Genomic DNA, 26,317 nt, shown 5'->3' on the forward strand with positions numbered 1-26,317 from the left:
ACCAAAAAATCGGATGTCACCGCAATATGGTTCCCTCCTCAGAATTTGGAGCAACAGTCAATTCCAACTTTTTTCTTTCTTCAAATCTAGAAGAAATTTAAGGCATTCTGTAACTTCATGCATTATTGATTTCAGTAATTTGGAAGTTTCGCCATAACATAGTAGAAACAGTTATAATTATTTGTGAGGTTCCTTTACTTTCAACAACCAGTTATTTTGTTGTTCTGAATGCGTACTATCACTTGTTTCTTTCCGTTTTCCTCCCAGAATGCAAATTAGTTCGCGTGCATTTATATTGAAGTTTAGAGATAGTTCAGACGGAGCGTTTTCTGCCACTCATAGTCATGTTCCTAGGGTTGCTACTTTAAATAAGAGTTCCCGTCTTTGGCCTTGGATTACAAAAGCCGAAATCTGAAATCCACGCCAGAGAATTTCTGAGCCAACTTCGCGTAAATTGCGCTGTGTAGCCTTTGGTTATTAGTCTATTTAAATTTAAGCTTTGGATTTCGCTTCTTGATCTTGAGTTTCTCGCCATAAATACTGGCGAAATCGTAAGCACCAGCAGGGGCTTTTGTTCATCTATTTTTACTTAAATAAGATATCTTTTACAACCTTCCCAAATTTCTGTTATACTTTTAGCGATAAGTATCTTAACATTGGATATTACTCAACAGAGTTAAACTTTACGTAATTATAGTCAATTTACGTATTATTTATTCGTAGACAGCAACAACGATCACTGCGAGTACTGGATATAAGATCAAAATTTTGTATATTTTTTAAAATTTTGTTACTAAGAATATAGGTTATTAAAACACATGTTAGCATATGTTTACAAAGCTATACCGTTGTTAGTAATCAAATTATTTTCAGAAAAAAAATCGATATATGTAAGTTATACAAAAAAATACGTTGCAGAAAATTTATGAATCTTCAGTAACATTGGAGGTTTCGTAGTTTACCTATGCAACGTTTTTCCTTTCGTAGCTTTCCCACCAGCGGCCGAGCGGTAAAATCGCTGAACACTGGTAGTTCGGCTCGAGGTCGAATCCTGCGAACGGGCTGGCTGCATGGGCGTTTTCGTGGTTTTCCCCATGTGTAACATGAATACGAGCCAGTTTCCCTTAGAATGTCCTCCACGAAGGTATCCCTCCCCTTAGGCAGATAGCCCTCGAGGCTTTGTCGTAATTAAATAACCTAACCTAACCTAACCTTTCGTAGTTTACGTGCAACGTGGATACAAAGTAGTTCCACTCAGAATATACTCTATGAAGCCATTCCTGCCGCTATGCAGATAGCTTTTGTTTATTTAGCTCCTCCTTAAATTCGACCCAATCAATTAACTTAATTTAACCAGCTTTTACGCTAATTAGTTAATGTAATTTTAATACGCTTTTATTACGCTAATTAGTTAATGTAATTTTAAAAGTGTTTTTCTCTTGAAAACAGCAGAACCTGTTATTTCTTTATTATTAAAGTGCATATCGATTTTACTTTGTTTAATGTTACCAAAAACATCAGTATCTTTAGTTTGCAGTTATTTTATTAATTGGCAGGATATTAATTCAGAGCTTCCGTTATTATTCATCTGCTTGTGATATCTATTATAGTATCCGTCAAAAGTGATAATTCGCTTTAATAGTTGGGGGAATGGAGAAGTTAATGGAGTTAAGAATTATCCCGCAAAATCAGCTCACAGATAAATATTTGAAATGATTTTCAGCCTATTTATTATGGACGAATAATCTACGATATTACATATATCGAATGAACAATACATTGAAAAGATGATTTTGCTTTGTTGAAATAGAGAAATAACTTCATATTTTGACAACTGTATGCTAAGCTTTATTGTAAAAAAGTAACTGTGCTGAAACCAGAAATATTTAAAGCACTTAACAATTAGACGCTTGTCAATGTATCATTTCATCGAAATCACTAAAAATCAGATTCTTTAATTCCTGCATATAAAACACACATATATTCTTTATATTCCTTGAAAACAATTTTTATATTAAATAGAAAGAAACATCTTTGACAATAAAAGTATAACAAACAAAGCATGGTACTTGTGTATTAACTGATGCCCATCAAAATTTCCAACTTAACCCTGATTCCTGCAAATGTTTGGTAATACTAGAATCTGCTCGATTCTTCTAGAAAGCTAAGATTTTTCTTCTTTTTTTTACTTTTATTTATATTTATTTATTTACTTATTGATAAAGGGAGGATTTTTTTTTTTAAATTCAACATCAGTTTCAAATCAATTGGAGCAAGCAGCATATGTGTCTTGCCCTTTTCTGGTATACCTTTCTTAATGGAAAATTCTAGCCACCATATTTGTTCATATTATGTTAATTTTTACTGCATTTTTTGTCATGCATTTTACTAGATATGCCGAGAAATTAAGCAGAAGTAATTTATTATTTCCAGGCATATGATTACTACGAAAAATTCATGAGCATTCAAATTCTTTTGTAATGAAAGCGTATATGACACAAGATATAGGATGGAAATATAATGTCAATAACTGTTATCTTAAGAACTTGGAATTGGGTCGAGAGAAGCTACTTGCTTTTCTATTTAGCAAAGCTCATATAGTAGTAGAAACAATCAGCTGAGAGTAACAATTTAATGAGATTTTGAAGGAATATATGTAATACAATATAGGCAGAAAATGTTTTTTAAAAAATATTATTATTTTTTAAAAAACATTAATAATTCTTAGCGTATTTGCTGACATTGAAAGTATATTTCATCGCCAATAGATTATTAGTGGTATATCGGTGGATATCAGTTAATATGTAAGTACCCAAAGCATTTTTAATTGTGTTTCTTCGATGTCAACAAAGTTAGATAATCAATCGCACAGCGAATATTTGTTTTTCTTTTTAGGAATTTATAGATACAGAATATCACACTTGGAACACAGATCTCTGAAAAGCGATAAACGAAGTAAATGGAATAAAATACACAACTGATAAAAACACTCATTCGGAGTATCTTGTCTTCTGGGCGTCACTCGAGTTGAATTTTGTTGAACACGAGGAATTGTTTCCATTATCTGCATCATGCTCAACACATATATAGCTTCGAAGGTTTAAGGTAACCGGTCCCACTCTTCAGAGCGTGTTGCATTGCTGTGAAAAAGTTGGAGTTTATCCATATTGCCTAGATACAAAACTATCTGCTTGAAGTGCAAATTTGAACGTGCTTCCAGCAGTAGTAAAAACAGTGCTGTCCTTCAAAATGTACTTTCATTTGTTTCTGCGTGCAAACAGACACAAGCGGAATACGTTAAAACAGCCTGAGTTTCCAAGTTTACAATGTTATATATATATTTATTATTTATGAAGAGATATGTGTTCGCATATATGTATATAGAGAGAGACCTATTGCTGACATTTTTCGAAGTTCGTCAAAGTTCTGTGAACGTAGTGTACGTTGATGGTCGTCTATCGCGTGTGAGCCAAACGAAAAGAATCACCGGTGCTTTTGGAGGCTGTGGGCTGGGAAGGTAGTCGAACTCCGGATTATCGCACGCTGGGGGTCGAAAACTGCGAGGGATCGTCATAATCTTCGGAGATACAGTCCGAATTCGGGTTGGACGTTGAAGATTGAGGTAATCCGGAAGAGTGACTGTTTGAGAAACTTTCCATCTTCTCTTCTGGAAATAAAACATAAATGTAAGTAATAGAAAGAAGATAGGCATTTAATTAATACTATTCAGAGTTATTGGTACTTTTCAATTAATGGAGCGGCAGCAGTAAATGTACGCCAAAGGGCCAAATGTGATGATAAATGGGATTTATTTAACCTCACGAATAGCTATATAGTGATATCATTATGAATTAGAGGGAAGAATGACCATCGATCCAGCAGTTTTATCTCCATTATTTATTTTTTCATTTGCTTCCTTTTTTCTTCGGTTGCTATTTTTGTTAAAGCTTAGTTTTTCTTTTGTCCTTGAAAAAAAGAATCAGTATGGGTTACATAATTTGAAAGTTGCCAAAAGATGAGCAGCCGTAATTAAATTCTTTCAACATAAAGATACCATACTACCATACTACTCAAACCGATGGAATGGCTTCTGAAGTAAGATGTCAAAAGATAACCAACAGAATTTGTCATTCCACACACCTGAACAAAACTTCTACCTACCAGCCACCACAATCAAGGTGTAGACGACAAAGCAGTCGCCATTTATTGAACATAGAATATCAGTATTAAGTTACACAGAGTGCTACATTTTGATATTGTGCGCAACTACGCTGCGTATGATAGAAATAAAATATACATTGCCAAACACTGAAGAATAACTTTTACATTTAAATCCGCTGACCTGATTTGTCCAGAATCTACAAAAGTCAATGATCGCAATTTGTGCTTATAGTGTTGATCACCCCCCGGCGGTCGACGTAGAGAACTCTGCGAAGCTACTGGCTAGGATCTGTACCTAGGCAGTCTCGGCCACGGGGTATAAAATCACGAGTCTGGCGGTTCCAGAGCCCGGGGTTGGGTCATATGTATGGCTGGACCTCGAGGGAAAGGCGTAAGACGTATACCAGATGGTTCTGTAGCTTGGTGTGGGACGGCACCACGGTGTTGGACGGCACCGAGTTTGCTAGCTAATGTCCTGATGGGACGAGCTGCCCGTGTAGTACTGGCGGGGGCATTTAAACGACCGGTCAAGTCCATCAGGTGTTCAGGTCACGCCTCCGTCGAAAAGCCGAGAACAGGGAGTGGTGACCCCTCGGGCCCGGACCAGTAACGGAGGTTTTTTGGAGTTATTCTGTCCGAGGCTAAGAGCCGGTGTGGGACCCGGTTCTCCAAACATTAAGGAAGTTAGTTTAAAAGTCCTAAGTGGATTTTGTAATTTTGGGCTGAAGCTAAGTTTTGGATTTGTGCCCCACGACTCCAGTCCATAAAGTCGAACTCGTTTTATGTGGCCTACCTGCCACGACCCTCCCCCTGCCTGATATGGGGGTTCACAGCGGGACGATTCCCTCAGTTGCGTAACTGTTCGCAGGAGAGGTGTACAAATTTTGATTGATTATAGTGTTGATTGTTAACAGATTGGAATCAGCACAGATGGAAATTCTTTCATTAACTTTGAGATGCTACTTTTTCAAAAGCGCACCATGACTAGTTATATTAAGAGGTATTGCCACGCGCCTTTTTACTTTTGCTGCCTAGTACGTATATGTGCTGCCTAGTATAATGTGCATATGTGCTTAGACATCGAGCTACCATTAGAAGACATATTCCCAGGTATTTAATTATTGTTTCCTTCCACATATTTAACTTTTCCAGATCCACAATGACAATTGTTCAGTTTGTTTAATTTTTAGCTATGATCTATGGGTCTATACTACCAATATACGTTTAGTTTGATTTTGTTCCTGTTTTTATTGAATTAGTGTTTTGGATTTCAAATTACAGGGAAGATCGAGAATTCATATGTAGCTTAGGAAGATTAAACGAGTGTGTAGTTTTAGAGTGAAATAAAATTAACCTTACATTGTAATACACATTTGTTAATAATGCTGAAAAACAAAATTCTGATAAAATACAATTTAAAAAAATGTTTGCGTGCAGTAAACTTTTATTTAAAATGGGTATGATAATTTATACATTAACAGGAGAAAAATAATTTATCATATACTTCTGTGGGTATAATTGTGGGTATAAAAGATTATATACTAATTTTATTTACAGATATTGTAAATAAAATTTTTCATTCTAGTATTTCCATTAAACTCTAGGACAAATTATTATTACCCCTTTAGATCACTAATTATCCCATCTATTTTAAATAAAAGATTAATGTATAAAAATCTTCTATAATAGAATTTTACTATCCACCTTTTTAGTCTCAATTACACTTATCTATTATGAAATTTTTAGTCATTATTAAAACACCACAAGTAATAAATTATAAGAAAATTATATAATAACGAAAAATAACTGAATGTTATTCAGAGAATAAGAAAATCCACGATGGCAAACTCAAAAGCAATTTTTCCTCTTTTTCTCTCGTCTGCTTCAGACTGCAATAATGGTTTTTAAAATAATTACAGACAAATGCTCAATAATACTTTTTTATCATTCTTGTTTTAAAAGAGTTTGTTTTGAAATCTGTGAAAATAAAAAAACTTTATATGCAATACATTTTTATAAGTTGAAATTTTAAAAATCATAAATATTAGATAGTCTGAAAAATCGAGCGATTTTCAAAAACTCACCGAAAATTCCAAAATTAAGTTATAATTTTCATACAAGTTTCATTGAAAAAATTTTATTCCGCTCTATTCAATGGTGCAAATTGTGAATTTCTGACATGCTTATTTATTAAACGAAGACACACGAGGAAAAAAGTTTAAACATCAAATTAAAAATTCTAAATCGAATTTTGATAAAATTCTTTCACCAAATTATCATTGGCCAACAGAGTCTGTACAAAATTTGAATTCTATAGTTAATCATGATATAGATTAAAAATCGATTACAAAATTTAAACCACAGTGAAATATCGTAAGTAACCTAAACAGAAGCTTGGAAAAACAAGGTTTATTCTTTAGTTTCACGTTATAATAAATAGGATAGATTATTGTTATTGCACCCATGGTAGAGCTTTCTACCCAATAATGTGTTTTTTTCCACGATGTTCGTTTTCTTACTGCCAAAGTTATATTTTACTGTAAGAGTTTCATCGGTGACAACAGACTTAAAAAAATTTTTTTTTTCGACAACTCCATAAAAATTTATTTTATTTAAAAATTCATATATATAAATTCGGGTAAGCGCATACTCACATTAGCGAGACAAACTCAAGTTTCATGTAGTTAAATAGAAATTTTCTGTAACTCGTTAATGATCACTGATTATTCAGTCTATAAAAGACTAGGCCCACTATTGGTCGAATGGTAAAGGCATTGAACACTGGTAGTTCAACTTGGATTCAATTCCAGGATAATGGGTTGGCTGGCTGGGCGTTTCCGTGATTTTTCCCATGTGTAACATAGATACGAACCAGTTCCTCTTAGAAAGTCCTCTACGAAGGCATCCTTCCTCTGAAGCAAATAGTTCTAGTGTGCTTTGCCATTTTCAAATAAACCAAACCAAACTGTTCGGTACTTCTTTGGGGATTGAGGTTTTGATTTAAATCAGCAACCAGAATGCAGATCTTCAACATCGAATAGAAGATTTCTAAAATGTCAGACGTATGATGTACAATGGTTAAATTGTGAGAGTTTTGTTGTAAAAAAAATTTATTATAGTTCGACCGCCTCATCCGCGACCATGAGCGCAAACACGAGTGCGCCATTCGGACCGAATTTTTCTCAAAATAGGGTGGAAGGAGGGGAACTTTCTTTCCCTCTAGCATAGCTCTTTCCGGAGAAGAGAAGACCTTTCACGTCGCAGCAAGTAATACCGCCCCTTTTGGACGAGTCTATGTGTTTTGGCAGAATGCCAACCAGGGTTGCGCTTGAGACGGTCAAACTATAGCAATTAACTGAAAATCAGTCTTAGACTCCTTCTTCGTATTTCCCTTGCAATTCAAATGAACTTGTAGTAGAAATTTTGCCAGTGGACGAAAAAAAAGTTATGCGGTTGAAAAACTTTAATTGTGTTTTTCTAATGCCTTCAAGAGAATCAAAATGTTTTTTTATTGCAGATTTCTACTTTGGGGAATATGCGAAATTTGGACTGTAAGGTGAGTAAATTTCGTTTTTGCTAAATACTCAGTTTCCCAAAAGTGCTGGACCCACCAGCAGTTGAGCGGTAAAGTTGCTAAATACTGGTAGTCGGTCAGGAGTTCTCGCGGAAAAGGCTGGCTGCATAAGCGGTTTGTTTTCCCCATATGTAACGTGTATACGACTCAATTTCCTTTAGAAAGTCCTCCACGAAGGCATCCCTCCCCTTAGGTAGATAGCTCTCGTGTGCTTTGCCGTAATTAAATAATCCAAACCGAAATCAAGCGGGCTGAATGAATTGGTGCGTCATTGTGTTGTAAGGTCGTTCCTCTCCCTGCCAAATCTGGCTTTACCAGACAGAACGTTCACGCATGCAAACGCTCAAGATTCACATCTGTGCTATTCACGCAGTGGCAGCGGCACCTAAACTCTATCTTTCAAATGATCAACAATTACTGTTGATCATCTTTCAAACAAGCTCGTTCATATACACGTGCCTGTGATAAGCAATATTTACCCTGCACGCCATGTAAAATTTTAGACGATTTTCAGCCCAGTTCACGAAAAATTTAATGACAGTTTCCTATCAAATTTTTGTATCAGCCAATTTTTGTCTGTGACAAGCGTTTCTAAAGGAACTATATTTAACATTTCTGTGGCTGTGGTCAACCTTCTTAAACACAAGCACATGACAACCTTTTCGTCTCACGGTTATAAATAAAGTATCGAGCTTCATATACTTAGTTACAATTTGCTCGAAAAATATCACGATTAACACTTTGTCTTTGTGACAGTCGGTCAGTATTTAATTTGATGCGGTAACTCGGGAGGTGATTCTCGGTCAGCACTTGATTTGACGTGATAATTGGAGCGTAACGATATCTATTTATGTTTAGTTTGGGTAAAATCGTTTCCTGAGTGTATTCAATAATACACGCGTATAAAATAACTGCCAATCTTTACTCTTAAATACGTTTAGATTTATTCTGTTATGTATGCTTCTTCCACGTTAGTTCGAACTCGACTGTCATGGTAATAGCAATATCATTTTCAAAGTTACGGAGCCAATTAAGTTTAGTTTTCAAATTACTAAATTGAATACGATGAAGGAAAAAATTGAATACGATGAAGGAAAAAATTGAATACGATGAAGGAATCAGTTCTATAGAAGAAAAGTTCGAGTTTTCATTGCTGAAGAACGAAATTACGTATGTGCCAAATTACTTGTTGATATAGAGAAGGAAAGTAGTGATAAAGATAGCGATAATGTAAGAGGTGTAACATGGTGAAAAATCAGCGTAATAGATAGTGAATGTGAAAGCGACAGTGATACCACAAAGAAGACAGAAAATTCAAAATTAATAATGTGCGTGGAATCCGAAGATATACTGCAAAGAATATATTTTGTATCCTGAGAAACAACCGTAGGCTGGCAGATATCTTCAGACATAAAAGAACCATTAAATTTTTGTGAAATTATTTTAGGTTAGATGTAAAAAACTCCCCAAACATGCAGAAAATCGACGCAAGTTGTTGGTTCGCAAGAGCGAAAAAGGAAAAGAGTTAATGTTTGCCATTTGGAACAAATCATTTGCTCAGTTTTTTAATCCATGACAATAGATAGTCACTGGATCCAAGCAAACGATAACTTGCGTAGGAAATACATGGTTCCCGGGAAAGAAGTAATCGAAAAGAACGATACATATATCCGAAATCATGTTTATTGCACTGCAGCTTATATAGCTGGAATCACGAATTACTAACGGAATGATGTAATATAAATTAATTAGTAATATGGCGAATTAACAATTGTGAATAAACAGAGTTAAGAATAGACTAGAAGAGAAACATGCTAATGTGACAATCAAAATCGTAAAAAAAAAAACCTTGTATTTAGCGTAGGTATAATGAAACACTCAATCGATTTCGAGGGCAGCTAAAGGTCCCTCCTCATCAGGAGAAAGAAATACATAGAAAGAAGAAAACAGGAGTAACAGAACCACGTGGTCCTTATCAGCACTGCACGTGGTTATAACTAGATTTTTAATCAGAGTTGCACTGGCCGCCTACTTTTACTGAGCCAGGCTATTTGATCAAGCATAAAGAAATATTAGCGAAGTTAAAATAGGGAGCGAGAGGCTTAGACTCTATAATTGACCGAGCTATTGCGAAGAGCAATGTTGCCGGTTCCAAAATTAAAGCCCAAGGGCACTTGACATAAATAAATCCGGACGTGGAGAAAATCTCAGATGAGAAAACGGAGATAAGGGGAAGAAGAGAAGTACCAAAAGGAGCAAGACAATCCAATCGGACCAGTTCGCAAAAGGTGACGAGCGATCATAGCTTTCAAGGAGGACCCAAGACAATGGAAATCAATGACAACAATACGAGAAGATACACTACAGCAATAGTTCCAATGACAAATTCAAATATAATTAAACAACATCAATCGGTAGTGCTAAATACAACACAATACAACCACTGAACGGATTTTTATACCCTCCGGTAGTACCAAACGCGAGGAGGTAACGCCATCTATCGGCAAAAATAACTGAATTAAGATAGTAGAATTTTAAAGGCATTAGGAAGGACTGGATTGGACTTCAAATCATTAACTAAACTTGCTAAATCTTTGTGAATGTGAAAAGCCTCAAGAAAATCCAATTCACCTATGGAAGAAGCCTTTTGGATGATTTTTGCAGACCCAAAATCAAAATTATGGTTAAAAGTCCAACTATGATACGCTATTGAAAACTTGTTAATTTCGCCTTTTTTGACATAAGATTCATGTTCCTTGATACGAAACTTCAACGCTCTTTTTGTTTGGCCAATATATCTTAAACCACACTGACACGATATACTATAAATTCCCCAAGAATTCAAGACAAAAACGCAATCTTTTAGAATCGAAGGGTGAATTTTATTAATAGGGGAGAAACCGACTTGAAAATTGAATTTCTGGAGAATCCGTACAATTTTATAGCTAACAGAAGGATAAAATGGAAGCATGACAAGGTCATTAATATTATTTCTAACAGTGGAATGTCTTCTTTGATGGGAATCTGAAAATTTTTTAACGGCTTTATCAATAATCACGGGAGAAAATCCACGGTCAATCGCAACTGCTCTCAAATAATTAAATTCATTGGTAAGCAAAGATTCAGAGGAACAAACTTTAAGCGCGCGGAAAACATAATAATAAAAAGAAGCCATTTTTTGCTTAACGGGGTGGCATGACTTGGCATGGGGTGGTAAACAAACTGCAAAGGGTTTACGGTACACAGTGGTGCTAAAATCGGTTTCATTGCGGATTATAAGAATATCGAGGAAGGGGAGGGAATTGTTGGATTCAATTTCAAGAGTGAATTGGATGGCTGGATCAATTGAATTCATAATAGATAGAATCTCGGATAAATCCTCTTTATAACCGTCAAAAAGTGCGAAAGTGTCGTCAACATACTCTGATTAAAAATCTAGTTATAACCACGTGCAATGCTGATAAGAACCACGTGGTTCTGTGACTCCTATTTTCTTCTTTCTATGTATTTCTTTCTCCTGATGAGGAGGGACCTTTAGCTGCCCTCGAAATCGATTGAGTGTTTCATTATACCTACGCTAAATACAAGGTTGTTTTTTTACGATTTTGAGAGTTAAGAATGCTTCGAAGCACTACATAAATAAAAAGATGAACTACTTATTCTGATGTTTCGCAATATCTTTTTTTTATTTTGATCTCCAAAGCTGGAGTGACGAAGAAATCGAAATTTTTAATAAATCCACCTTCATGAGAAATGTCATGGAAGTAGTGGAATGCTTAATTAATAAGAACAAAATAGCTGATGTTACTGAATTACGAAAACTGATGCTGCTGTAATACGAGAAATAACGTGTGACCCTGATTTTATGAAAATTTATGCTCTTAATGCCTGCTGCTAAAGAAAACTTTAATTCCTGATCAATACCAGAACCATTGTACTCCATGAGTAATCTTCTCTGATAAATAGATAAGAAATTAAACAGAGTTTGCCAAAAAATTAGAGAATTTTCAATTTTTTAAGGGGGTTATATTAAAATATCGTACAATTTCCAAATGACTACCACTCCAATAAATATAGTACTTGAGAGAGCTTCCCTCCGCGGAAATAGATTTCTAGTCAGGAATTGGGACAAATTATGTTTCTTGTGTGCCACTTCTTTTTAATAATATTCATAAATAAAATAAATATTTACTTATACGTGAAGTGAAGAATTTTCTTAATATTTTTTGTTTATTATTAATATTTATTACCTGGGAATGTATATACACATAAGTTTTTAACATATCTCAAGTTATTTCATTTTTTTATATATATACAGTCAGCTTTCTATTAACTGAAGACAAAGCAATTGGCTTGCCAGTTAAGCAGGACCTGTTTAAATAATTTTAGTTTACAAGTTACTTATTGCAGAAAGATGGATAAATTACTATCACAGCCATCAGCGTCAAACTATTACAAAAAGTAAATAAAACTATAGAAAGAAAGACAGGAGAGCCCACCAGGAGCCGAGACGTAAATTCGCTGAACACTGATAATTCTACCCGGGTTCAATTCTAGGTGAACGGAGTAGCTTCATGGGGGTTTGCGTATTTTCCCCTATGTATTAGGTAGATATATGTTTCTTTTCTGTAGAAAACCCTCGCCTTAGGTAGATAGTCCTAGTGTGCTTTGCTGTAATCAAAACAGAAAAAGAAACGTGCTTGGGATAACAGCAGTGGTAGTAGATGTTATAGTATTTAGACATGTTTCTTTAAATATACACCGTCATTAGATATAATTCGGGATGTATTAACATTGTTCAATCATCCATTAAAATTGTTAAATCTTAAATATAAATCAAGTATTCAGTAATTAATCTTCTGTATCATTCTGAAGTATCTTCTGTATCATTTCCAAAATATAGAGAGTAGGTTTGGGTTGGTATATTTGATTATGGCAAAACACTCTAGAGCTATCTGCCTAAGAAAAAGGAAGCCTTCATAGAGGACTTTCTAAAAGAAACTGATTCGTATCCATGTTACACATGGGGAAAACCAACATCCATGCAGCCAGCCCATTTAATTGGAATAGAACCCAAGTCGAACTACTCGTGTTCGGCGACTTTACCGTTAAGCCGCTGGTAGGCCTTAAAATAAGCATAATGTAAATAAAAACGTTCTTTTTATTTGAATGTTAATTTAATTTACACGACTAAGTTAATTTAATTTACACGACTAAGTGCAATTATTCGTTTGCTTAAAATTTTTTAAAATACACGTAAATTGTTATTAGTAGTCTTCTGTTCATTATAATATAAGTTATTCTTCTTTCTTGAGTTTTTATTTTTTTAACTGTTCTAAGATAAACCGTAAACAGTATTCCCGACGTTATTTTGATTCATCGGGAGTTCACTGTAATGCTACAACATTTTATGTACTAGTATATTCAGAATATAATTTATTTTAATATATTTCATGCTATACCTGATAAGTTTGTTTCGAATAAAACGGGTATTTATTTTTCAATTTTATTTTACTGAATTACAATTAATAGACAAGGTGTTAATAAATTTATAGTCCCTAGCATTTATCGTCTGTCGGTATCCATGTATACAAGCAGCGTCAAGGATTAAAAGTTTGAGTTTTAAATTTTCAATGACATCTGAAATTTTATTTCGCAAGTGTCTCAACCAATTTTCTAGAACAGCCGTTTGATGCAGCATGATAAAGTTCTTTCTATTATGCACTCACCCTGCATATGAGCGTCACTGAGATCCTGTGCGCAGAGAGCAGACTGTCCCAAGTACCCGCTGCCGTGAATTTCGATGTAAGCTGAGGAAGGCACAGTGGCTGCCTGGTGGGCTGCTGTCACTTTCATATTGGGCGGTGTCTGGGGTGGTGTATCAGTCTGAAGTGAGATGGGATTGAAACCGTGCAGACTGCAACTGTAGTTGCCGAACCTCTGGAAAGGTACAGCGCAGCTCTGAAACGAAGAACCACTGCCTTTCGCTGCTGATGGCGCTGCTCCCCAACCAGCCTGAGAACATAAGTCCTGGTGCGCATAAGGCATGAGAGCCGTTTCGACTACTTTGTTAGTAGCCGTATCGGCTAGGGACCAAATTTTGGGTTTGTACAGATGAGATTCAGCAGAAAAGCACTGCCCCACCGACACGGTAGCTAAAGTAGTCGGATGGTCTTTGGCGGGACGGTGATGGGATCCCATGTATGAATCTATGGAACCGAGATCCGGCGAGGAACTCTGCGAGGAGACGGACGGAGTGTATCCACTAGAAGGGCAAGAAGGTGCCCCTTCTAAGGAGGAAGAAGCCGCAGACAACATGTCGGCTGAAGGGTGGGAATCCTCATAATGCTGGTGGAGATGCTGGTCACCAACCGTTGAGCGGTAGGCGCTGTCGTTTCGATGGTGTTGGCCAAGGTCCATTTCTGAAAAGTATAAGAATTAATTAGTAAAGAAGGAAAGATATCTGTATCTTAAATTTGATATTAAAAAATTGGCTAAGAATTTAGAAATCTCCCTAAGTCTTAAAAGATGCAATAACATTTTAATTGAGACCGAAAAATGCAAATCAAGTAAAAAAAGCACTAACTTGTTTTAGTTTTTGGCTACTGTAGGAAACGTTTACGTCTACTGTTTTTTAAATATGCAGATTGTGCTATACTTATGCTTTGTTATTAAATAAATGAAGAAACGTTTAATTTATTTTCATCATATATATATATATAATTAAAAAGCTAGGTAGTAAGTACTGTGCAGTAAGACTTATTTGGTCTTAAAAAATTTTTTGCGCAATATGCTGCAAAATTAAGGAAATAAGAAGATAAATTGTAGTGAGCTCGCCAAAAAGTTACCAGGAGCTGTGGCTCCAAGAAATAGTTCAACATAGTATTTAAAAAAAAAAAAAAAACAATGACATTGAAGGGTGAAAAATTAGGCTACACGCGAAATAAAATGTAGAATATAAAACACAGTAAAAATTAATCGTTAGAAACAGGTGAATGGCAAAAAATACAGTAAAAACCTATCGATGTGATAAGTGAAAAGTAAACACGTATAAAAAACCGATCGATGGAACAAGTTAAAACAAATAAAAACATATGTAAAACATAAAATTATAAAAATTATAAAGCGGTAAATGGTAAATTAGCTCAATTCGACTTCCAACCTGGCTTTTCAAGGGAAATTTCAGTTAAACGTCGAACCAAGCTAACTCCATTAGGCGTTTCGCCAAAACAGACAATTGAAACTCTTGTGTTACGAAAATTTTATAATTAGATGAATTGCCCTAAAAATTGTCCAATTTCCCAACGCGTCCGCAAAAAATGACACATTAAAATGTAAAAAATGTAAATGCAATTCCGATGCACATCAATAATTAATAATTACAATAAAATAAATGGCGGTTTGCTATTAGTCAAACTATACAATAACGTACGGGCTGGACCTGCTTTCTTAAAGAATTAAATCTTTATAAGTTTTATAGATCTTAAATTACATTAAAATGAAAACAAACACAGTGGGTCTTGCTAAGTTCAAGAATTTTTTTTTTTTTTTTTAAGAAACATAATATAAAAAAAAAAAAAAAAAAAAAAAAAAAAAAAAAAAAAAACCAGACCTGTGGCTATGCAGTCCTCTTGAACGTGAAGCAAAGTTGAAAAGGGGTTGTAATTCCCCTCTGTGTACTTCAATGCCATCCCTCTCGTCGTGTGACGTAAGGCGGGGGAAGCAATGTCACTGGGCAACAGCCAATGCGATTAGATTGTCCGTTGGCGGTAACTCGTCCCCCCAGAGCTAAAAAGGGGTTGAAAGACTCGACGTGGAAAGAATTCAAAATGGCGTCAGTCAAGTTGTTTGAAGAAAAAAAACTGTGAATGTGAATAAAACTGTGAAGTTCTAAATGTGAAAATGGCTAATTCAGCTAAAATTACTCAACATGGCCACAAAAGTAAAGAGTAAAATGGACAATCTATTCTTCAAGTATAAGTAAAAACAGCAAATCTTGACAGTACTCTTGTAAAATAGTATTCTGCGGTGTTTTAGGAAAGAAAATAAAGCATAGTGTTACAAAAGTACGATCTTTTAATAGCACCGATACGATCTGTTGCTAAGAACAGCGAGATTAAAAATCATAAGACTACCGGTTTTAGAAGAGTACTGATAACAAGAATTAGTGTTATAGTATAAAATTTACAGTTATATCGCAGTGTCTGAAAGGCCTTAAATTTATTTGCTTAAACAGATCGGCTTTTACAGATTGTTGTTATTAATGCTCTTAATTAGAACATAATATAGATATGGTCTACGAATTCTTTGAGGCCAAGAGCAAAATGATTCACCTGTTATTGGCGAAGGTCTTGGACACCTTATAGATAGCTGACAGTATGAGTATGGCAAACTTAGTCTCAGTTTTAAATTGAAAATATTTCTTCTGATCCAACGCCTGCTTTCCATCTTCCCTACTAACAACCTTTAGATGGTTAGATAAGACTCTCGAATGGGCGGTATTTTAAATGTTCCATGCTGGTAAGATACTAAGATATTACATAGTAACAATGCCTTCCCTAGGAATCCTACTAACAATCGACACCACTAACACTGCACCTACAGGAAGGTGCTTTTCGATTTCATTCACAGAATGGCCCAAGGATATTCTAAAACTATTAATGGATAAAATTATTGTATAACATCCAATAAATACTACTAAAGCTGGAACTGGGATCTTACGAGGTATAAAGCGGAGCAGAATTTTCTACAATAGCAGATAACGTACTAATGTTTGTAGCTATACTTTAGTGAAGTAAAATATATAAAGGTATTCCTTAAAAGCTGTAATATTTATTAAGCATTTTTAAAAGTGGGAAATTGTAGATAAAGAAAAGTAATGCGGTTATTATAAAAGAAGAAGTTCCTGTGATAAAATACTATTTCTTTTGTAGATTTATGTTTTTAGATAATATCTATCGGCAGAATTTTGTTTCCTAACGAATGTTTGTTTCATAACGAACGCTAACTCTATTTTATTATTCGCCCCAAATCGAGTTTAAATCGTTTTTTCCTTTCTTTTCCATTCATCCCAATAACTGTCGAATAGGTAAAATGGCTGAATACTGAAAATTCGAACCTGGCTCGACCGGAGGTGAATGGGTTAGTTGCATGGTTGAATTCGGCAGTTTTCCTCATGTGAATGTGAATAAAAAAGCCAGTTTTCTATAGTCTTCCACCAATTCTTCGTTAGGAAAGTTTTTCCTTTTCTTTAGGTTTATAGCCCTCATGTGCTTTGCCGTATTTAAATAATCTAACCTTATATTTTTTTCACTGATTCCAAAATGTATCTAAATTATATTCTTCATTTCTATTAAAACAATTATGAATTAATAATACTTTTGTACAATTTCAATGAAATGATGTCATATAACTGATTAATTTTTAAGTAGAAGATAGAAAAAAAAATGTTATAAAATGCTTTTTGAAATAATACTTTACGGAATAGTAGTTCAAAATAAAACATGAAATATTGTGAATTTGTTTCGTTCTAGGACAACATGCTTCTAATAATTCCTCATAGAAAGAAATATGCTACAACACTGTGTATTGGCCACAGTTAAATTATTTCGTTCTTATTTCTGATTTTAAGATTTGTGATTGATTATGTTTATGATTAAAATCAACAGAATGTATTTAATTTTTATGCTTTCTAGCGTTGATATATGAATCTGAAATGCTACAAATTATTTACTACATTTGGTTTTTTGAGTATCCACTAATGATGGAACGGTTAAAGTTCTCAAAGTAACAGAAGTTGTTTTCATGTATTCTGTTCTCAATAATGAAACAGGTACGTAGATGAGCATTTTCTTGATTTTTCCATATGTAATGTAAATCATTAACTCATAATGCGTACTTTTGATGCACAAAAGGGTAAACTGCCGTCTGTGAGATTGCTCTTTTAAGATATCTTTGAAGAAACATTTGCTAAAATTGCTCACAAATGAATTTAAACATTCATTCTTCTTTACTGATATATCCATAAACACACATTTTCAAAAACACCACAAGTGAAGAGAATAGAAACATACTAAACACAAAAACTAATAAAATTAACTTGAAATTATCTAAGTAGAGAATAGTACAACACTGTTTGAAATAAATGTTAATATTTAAAGTTATTTTAGCAGCTTGTAACTAAGTTATTTTTAGAATAAAATTATAAAAATCTTTTAAAAGTTGTAATTACCATGTTCTAAACCTATGCGTATAAAGTTGGTGCATTTGGGTTTAGAACCCTGCAGGCATGTTGGCTTCTTACACTGTATACAGCAATATTGCTAAAATTGTAGAATAGGGATTTTGTCGTATCTTATGACACGAAAAATCGGATTTTATATTTTTTAACATTAATTCTTCATCTATTGCTGTCAACTTTCCCTCTGATTTACATAGAACATATATTATTGATGAATTTAATTCGTGAGGTAGGCGACGATTCTGTTGTCTACGTTCCATATGCTCTTGGACTGCTCTTGACGTTAATTCTTCTTTCAGTACCTCATTTTTCTTTTATCAATGATGTCCGTAAGTGGCCTAGCAGTAGAGCTGCACAAGTCAATTATCCTTAAAACATTTTCCACGAAGGCATTCCTCCTCTTAGGCAGGTAGCCTTTTCCTTATTCTGAATAATCCAATCCAGTTGCAGCACTCATGTATGATGTGATAATAACTGTAATACAGAAAACCGTTCTGCTTTTTCTCCAAATTCTCCAGCTCTTCCTATTCAAGCAGTCATTTTTATGATTATCGTATACATTCCTGTACGTGATGTGATATAAATTTCTAACGTACATCCTTTTTAGTGATAATTTTCGTACATATATTTAGTTTCATCTAAATTTCCTTCATTGTGAAAGTTTGTACTTCTGACGTCGTCAGTATTTTCTGATAAGGTTTTTTCAGAACCTAAAATTAGCAAAGCAACACTAGTTTTTGGCGTAGATTTAATCAGGAACTCTCGATTTCGAGGGCAAAGATGTACAAGTCCTTCTTCATTAGAAGCAAAGAAATCTGGGAGGCTGGAAGTAGTCGAAGTCAATTGAGTAAACTTAACTAAATCTACGCGGAACACAAAGCTGTTGTTTTGCTAATTTTAGGTTTCACTTTGGAATGTTTTTCTTCTGTTTTGATTCATAACTTTTTCACATTCTACATATTTACATATTTGTCTTCTGAAAGATTACTATGATCTCTTAAACTACTTCACTGAAACTTTTCCATATAGCCATTTTAAAGTGTAAATCGCCATAATGTAGGCCCATGCAAATGCTTCTAGAAACTGTAACATTAACTAACGTTTGGTGACTGACAGATACTATCGAAAAAAAAAATTCTGATTCAAAAAGTTTTTATTATCATGAACTGCAAATACAGTGTCTCACAAAAGTAATGGGACACTTGTGCTTTACAAACAGAAACTGTAGTAAAATAAATTAAAAAAACATCTAAAAATTTTTTGTGGGTGTGTTTCATACTTAAATTTAGTAACAATTATTACATAACATACATTTTCTCAAAATATTAAAATATTAATTTAATAAAAATACAATTGTTCAGAAGGGAGCAAAAAATGGCTCACATAAGTGATGGGACACTTATTTTTTCATCAAATATTTATCCAAACATTTTACTTTTTGAAAGGTTTTAATATTTTGTTGGATTTTCTTTTACTTTTAAAACATGATTTAATCTTCTTGGGATGGATTCGACTAATTTTTTTGTGATTTCTGGAGTGATTTTACCCTATTCTTCTTGAAGCCCCAATTTTAATTGTTGTTTTGAAGAAATGGTGTGTTTGCGAATTCTTGATTCCAAATCTTGCCAAATATTCTCTATGGGATTTAATTGTCAAGATTGTGGGGGTGTTTTTATTATTTCAGGACAGTTATACAGCAACCAGAGTCTAACGTTCAAAGCAGTGTGCTTGGAGTCATTCTGGTGATAGAATTTAAAATCGTTATGAAAGTTCAATTTTCGTGCTGAAGATTTCAAATTTTGATTTAAAATATCAATATACTTGTACTGATCCATTGTACTGTCAATAAAAACAAGATTACCAACTCCAGCGGACGACATACACCCCCATACCATAACTCCTCCTCCACCATGTTTTACTGTTGGCATCAAGTTCTGTTTGCGAAGTTCTTCCCTGGGTTTTCTCCACACCACGATTCTACCGTCAGGAGCAAATATATTAAATTTACTCTCATCAGCAAATGTAACTTCATTCCAGTAATCAGAATTCTTGTTTATGTTGGATTTTGCGAAAGCCAGTCTGAGTTTTCCATTCTTTTCACTTACGAAGAATTTTTTCCTGGCTGCTCTACCGTGATATCCAGCAGATCGAATTACTCTTCTAATAGTCTCAGGATTAACAATTACTCTATATAATGCTTGTAAATCAGCAGCAACTTGCACTCATTCTTGGATTTTTTTTAATATTCCGAACGATAATTCCCTTTATTCCATTGGATAGCTTTGATGGTCGGCCAGATCTTCTTTTATCCTGAATCATATGATTCTTTTTATATCGTTTAATGATATTGAAAACTGTTGAATGACTCAAGTTAACTGTTTCAGCAATTTCTCTAATAGATTTTCTACGTTCAATATGCAAATTAATAACTAATTTTCGAATTTCAGGCAAAGTTTCTTTTCGTTTAGCATTCATGGCTGCACAGAGCTAAAAAACACAAAAATTCCTAAACAAACTGGAGAGAAATACTGCAGACTATTTTATAAATTATTGACAATTGCTTTTGAGTAAAAATAAAAACCACCAAAAATATTTTTATTGTAGTACGTAGTAGTATCTAATGGTGTCCCATCACTTATGTGAGCCATTTTTTGCTCCGTTCTAAACAATTGTATTTTTATTAAATTAATATTTAAATATTTTGAGAAAATGTATGTTCTGTAATAATTGTTACTAAATTTAAGTATGAAACACACCCACAAAAAATTTTTACATGTTTTTTTAATTAATTTTATTACAGTTTCCTTTTGTAAAGCACAAGTGTCCCATCACTTTTGTGAGACACTGTAGTTTGGAAAAACGGAATTATTAAGAGGCTGGATTAGATAAACTGATAAGAGCGAGAAAAATTCTTTTGAAATAATCTAAAGATTTATGAATGAAACAATCTTCCAGGTGGCGTCTGACCAATTAAGAGTAAATACAAGCCAGTTTCCATTAGAAAATTTTTGATAAAGACTGTATTTAAGTTCAGCTCCTAAACAAATTATCTTTTCTGTCCGTCATCAGTGAAGTTCCTGAAGCCAATGAAAGCTTAATTCTGATTCAAATTATCGTCTGCTTCGCAGGTGTATTTTGGGTTATTTATCATCACACCACAGTTTAATGATGACGTCCATTATTAAATTAATACATGCGCTAATTATATACAAATCACACTGAAAATTTGATTGCGATAAGCATCAGCGTTGTTTCTCGGTGACTGTGTGTATGTTTGCACTCGAATGATTGTGGTGTAGAATTGAAATTAAGAACGAATTTGCGTTCTTGAATAGAGAATGTCATTGCAAAGGATTGGATTCTTCTGGTTCTTTCCGCCTCTGGGGAAAAAGAAGCTAGGCGGAGTTATGAAAAGGCAAAAAATGAAATAAAGAGGTGTTTTAAATTCATTTTTTATTTTCCATTATTTATTTATCTATATAATTTATTCTTGAATTTTATTATATTTTATTATGGAATGGTCAAATATTACAAAGAACATATTTTATCAAATAAAATATAATAATAAATTATAATCTCAAAGGGTGTTAGCTCAGAACGGCTATTAATTTCGTTGTGGCATTGTGCGTCGGTTCACTATAAATGTCAATTTACTTTTCAAATTATTGCCACCAAATAGTAGAGTCCTGCATTATATTTAAAGAAATTAAATAATGAAGAATCTGCATGAATGTATGTATGCTTCTCGTTCTGTAAAAAAAACAACGGTAATTAAAGACATCAAATTTTCAATAAGTTGTCCTCCACTAGAAGATGGGCATCTGGAAGCCCGAACTCGGAATTTAGAATTTTTTTTATTATCTATTTCATATATTGAAAAATTTGAACGAACTTTTGATTAACAAACTCAATGATTTTAAAACGAGCAATGGCAACACTACACGTAAAAAAGCATTTTTATTTTCATCACGTGAGTCTGTGTATCGGAAATTCTAAAGATATGCTCTTTTTAAATTATTTTGTGATATTGCTGTTGAAATGAATTTTCTGATTTAAGGGTGAAGAACATGATTTTTAATTATTAAAGGTAACACACAAAAACGCTAATAAAACACCCCTTTGGGTGCAATATAAAATCTGAAAACTTTCAGTTCTTTTATGACTTTTTGCAAAATAATTTTTTGTTTGATTTCTAAAATAAAGTGCACTTTTCGTTTGTTTTGGTAATATAAAAATTATATTCTATTTGTTATATAAAATAATACATATAATAAATATGACACTTTTAACAATAATAGTCATACCATTTTGTTTCTATGAAATTAAATGGTAGTTGTAACAAGAATAGCAGTTGCTTATATAAATCAGCATACGTAGGTTTGGTTGTAAGATCGATTTTTTTTCAGATTTACAGATCAACTTACACATAAGAAATATACTGTAGCTATCAATCTTCTCTTTGTAAAAGAAACGTGGTTTATGTGCATAATAAAGCCAGCAAAACGTACGTGTTTTTTTTACGATGCCAGCTCTTTTAAGCTTTGGCAAGAATAATTTTAATTCATTCGAAGAATTTTGACCTAGATTCTGGAAGTAATCCTCTAAAATCATATGCCGTAACAAATACTTTTCCTCCAAGAGTTTGTTTCTTGCAATGAACGTCTTAAGCATTGAGTAACTGCAGCATAATTTTAAGCTATTCAAAATATTCGCTAGCTTTTGAAGCTACGATTTCCAGTAAAGTAAATTACAATGGCATATTTAGTTTCGCATGCATTTCTCTTTTAAAAAGTACTATTTCAGTGCTGCTTTACGCTTTATTTTCCGTTTTACCTGGAGATAAAAAGCGTTTTATTTTTCCTTTGAAAGCAACACGCAGACAAGAAGTAATTATTATTCCTTTGTTTAGCATTATAATCGTCATTCTTCTTACTAAGCACGGACAGTTAATCTATAGTTGAATTTACGGCTACCAATTGGAACAGTTGCGTGGAGGTCTTTATTTCTTTATAAATAATACGAATACGAAACAATTCTTCTTCAATTCAGTTACGCGTCCTCTATGAAAGAACGGAGAGGAGAAATATATTATTTAATATCAGTTCGAAATTAATTTGCGTTAAATTTGATTTTTTGGTATGTGATATAATATGACTTATGCGATGATTTTATTGTTTTATTTTATCTGTTTATTTATTTTGAATTTCTTATAATTTTTGCCTCGACGAAGGAAAATCATCGTATTAAATAATATGAAATTCAGCTCTTATATTTTACCTTATAAACCGCAGTACAGTATGAAGTACGAAACTGAAATGCGCCAATATGTGAACCATTTCCTGTTGACGAAGAAATGAGAAACTTCTCAAATTTACCTATACATGAAAGATACTTGAAATTTTCAGTAACTTTCAGATAGAATATGTTTGTTGTTAAAAATTAACTATTTTAATAATAGGCAATATTATTGAGATAACCAGCCAGCTTAAGCTTTTCATTCAGAGAGCAAATGTCTTTGAAACAGACAAAGCACCCAGTTAACCAGGCCAACTTTCATTACGATGTAAGGATATGTGTTCAAAACTTATCTTAGTTTTCTAAATTATGCCTGTGATCTTATGTCTCTTCTTCTCGCCTGCTTGGTGTAATGGTTAATGGGGCTTAATACTAAACTGGTTGGCTCAGGTTCGAAACCCAAAGAAAGTAGTACGAATATTGTTCTTGCTTAATGTCTTTGTGGCACACGGACACTTTAAATAATGTCGAGCCGAAAGTACTCTGAAGAAGTTGGTATTAAGGGAAGGCGGGTAGAAGACCGCTGAATCTATCCCCCCATTCTCGATTAAAATAGGAGGGATCTGAGAAAATTGGTACTGCTGGTATTCCCAGGTCTTAGACGACGAATGGAGCAATCCTTTCTATCTTGACCACCATGAGTTAGAGGACATAATAGTGGGCTATTATTATAGCTATTAGTGGACTATTATTATTATTATTATTATTATTACTAACAGCTTCGCTGCCAGCCTTCGTCTGGCTTTTAAATGTACTGGAAAAATGGCTGAAGGGAACACCAAACGTTAAATTTAAAAACTGCGTAGAATTTTACTTTGCAGAACAACTTCATAAAAAAAGTTATTATGTATAACAAAACTACAATGAAATAAGCAATATCCCTTAATACAAATATTAATTATCCTAATAAATAAATTAACCAACTTCCCTTTGCAAAATCTTAAGAACTCAAATGGTATAAAGGAGGTTAAGAACTTTGTTTCCTAAAAAAATCACTCAAAACTTTTCAATATCTTAAAAACAGTGAAATGAGCCATAAATAACATAAAAGAATACAAAAAACAAAAAATTCTGAAAAGCAAAGTATAATTAATGATATTTTATCTTATATTTTCAAGAGAAAAAATTACAATGAAATAAGCTATATCCCTAAAATTACAATGAAATAAGCTATTATCCTAATTAAAAAATTAACCAACTTTCCGTTAAAGAAAAAAAACCATGCAAAACTTTTCAATATCTTACAAACAGTGAAATAAGCACAAAATAACATGAAAGCAACTCAAAAAACATAAAATTCCGCGCAGAATTTTACTCTACAGGATAACTTTATCAAAAATAAATAAATAAATAAAAATAAAAATGTATTATATGTATATATAAATGACAATGAAATATGCCAATCTCTTAAAAACAGTGACATAAGAAATAGGGTGAAAAATTGTTGCCAAACCCATATTTCTAAAAGAATGAAACTATTCAAAATGATGCGATTTCATCAAAAAACTATCAACAACCATAAGACAGGAAAATTGTTGCCAAAATCACATTTTTAAAGATGTGAGGTGCGAGAAGTGTACTCCGAAGCTTCAATTAAAACAATTTTTAAAAATACAAAATATTATCATTTTTCCAAAATTCGTTTTGTAAAATCAGTCGCAAGGATGAAAGTTTAAAGTGTCCAAAAATCAAAGAAAAATAAACTGTACATTTTTAAAAATAAACTTTTTTAGAAAAAATCCCGTTGAAAAGGTGTTAAGCTCCCTTTGTTAAATGAATTCGTATTTAATCGATTTATTGAAACACAAAATCTATTTTAAGTTCGTAAAATAGCTAAGTGCCTACGTTTCATGACGATGGGAAAATGGAGTGTGTAGAGTAAAATCTCGCTTTCTTATAGCCCATTATGTCTCAAAATGATTAGATTTCGTCACAAAACATAAAATAAAAAAATTCGAATTCGAATTTCGAAAAAATCGCTTCGAGGTGCACTGGCTCTTGTCTAGATGCACCTATGTACCAAATTTCGTAGCCGTGGGTCTATTAGCTTACGCGCAGCGCGAACGAAAGACACACACACCATCACAGACTCTTTCTTTTATTATATGTAGAGATTATTATTATTATTATAAGGGCACAGCCCTGATCCTCCTAGTCGGTACAAGCCAGCCGTATGATAAAAAAATGGGACTGATCAGATAAAACAAATATAAGGAAAAAAAAAACATTTAAAATCCAAAATCGCCAAATTCCAACTCTATCTTTGTTCGTATTTATAATCTTCATTATTGTCTCTGCAAAATCTTTCAAATTTGAATAGTTCCTTTTAAAATCTTCCTTAAAATTCTTTCTATATTTCTCTCTTGCACTCGAAGTAAGCGTACATTCATCAACTAAGTGCCTGGCGCCTCCAAACTTATCACAAATTAAGCATTTATCATTATTCTGTAGATGGAACCGATTAAAATAAACCGGGAAACGCCCATGATTAGTCAGTACCTGATTTATATCAACATTATTTATAATATTCATCTTCTTGTTTAATTTTATATTTTTCATTAACTCTTTTTTTCTTATTAGACGACTTCCAGCAAAAATTCCATTCTGTATAAATCCAGTTTCCCATTTCAGCATAAGGAGAAATTCATTGCGACAGTAATATCTCTTTTGAACTCATCTCTGTGAGACTGTTTCTCCTCTCCGCTTCAGTTTCGGCCCATCCTTTGGAACGATAACTGACATTCTCTGTGCCTAAATGGAGAATTGTTCTTTCTGTCCGTTCATCCTCTCCCATAAAGAACTAATTAACGAGTGCTTGGCCTTTGGGGCTGTAAACCTTTTAACTCGAAGAGTTAAAGGTGTTTAAAGAAATAGTGCTTCTGATTCATTATAAGTTATTTTCAGTGCAAATTTTTCGTAAAGAATGTACAAATGAGCAACTCGGAAAACTTTGAGAAGATTTTTTAACAAGTGTCTTAAATACAAGTTAGAGGAAGTTGTTATCTTTGAATTTCTAAAAACTAAGTAGATCTCTTTAGCTATGAGAG

General features: G+C 33.5%; 1 protein-coding gene across 1 annotated transcript in view; it reads right to left on the reverse strand.

Moving 5' to 3' along the window:
• Positions 1-1,825: 1,825 nt before the first annotated feature.
• LOC118195907 (Iroquois homeobox protein 5a-like) overlaps positions 1,826-26,317 on the reverse strand; it is a 167,777-nt gene continuing 143,285 nt past the window's right edge. The window contains exons 6-7 of the mRNA XM_035367247.2: positions 13,465-14,157; positions 1,826-3,667 (exon numbers count right to left, since the gene is read on the reverse strand). Of these exons, the coding sequence (XP_035223138.2) occupies positions 3,534-3,667; positions 13,465-14,157 (827 nt within the window). The 3' untranslated portion in view covers positions 1,826-3,533. The remainder of the gene's footprint in view (positions 3,668-13,464; positions 14,158-26,317) is intronic.

Source organism: Stegodyphus dumicola, chromosome 5, assembly GCF_044657685.1.
Source record: "Stegodyphus dumicola isolate Sdum_Otavi_A_Nest chromosome 5, ASM4465768v1".
Lineage (NCBI taxonomy): Eukaryota > Metazoa > Arthropoda > Arachnida > Araneae > Eresidae > Stegodyphus > Stegodyphus dumicola.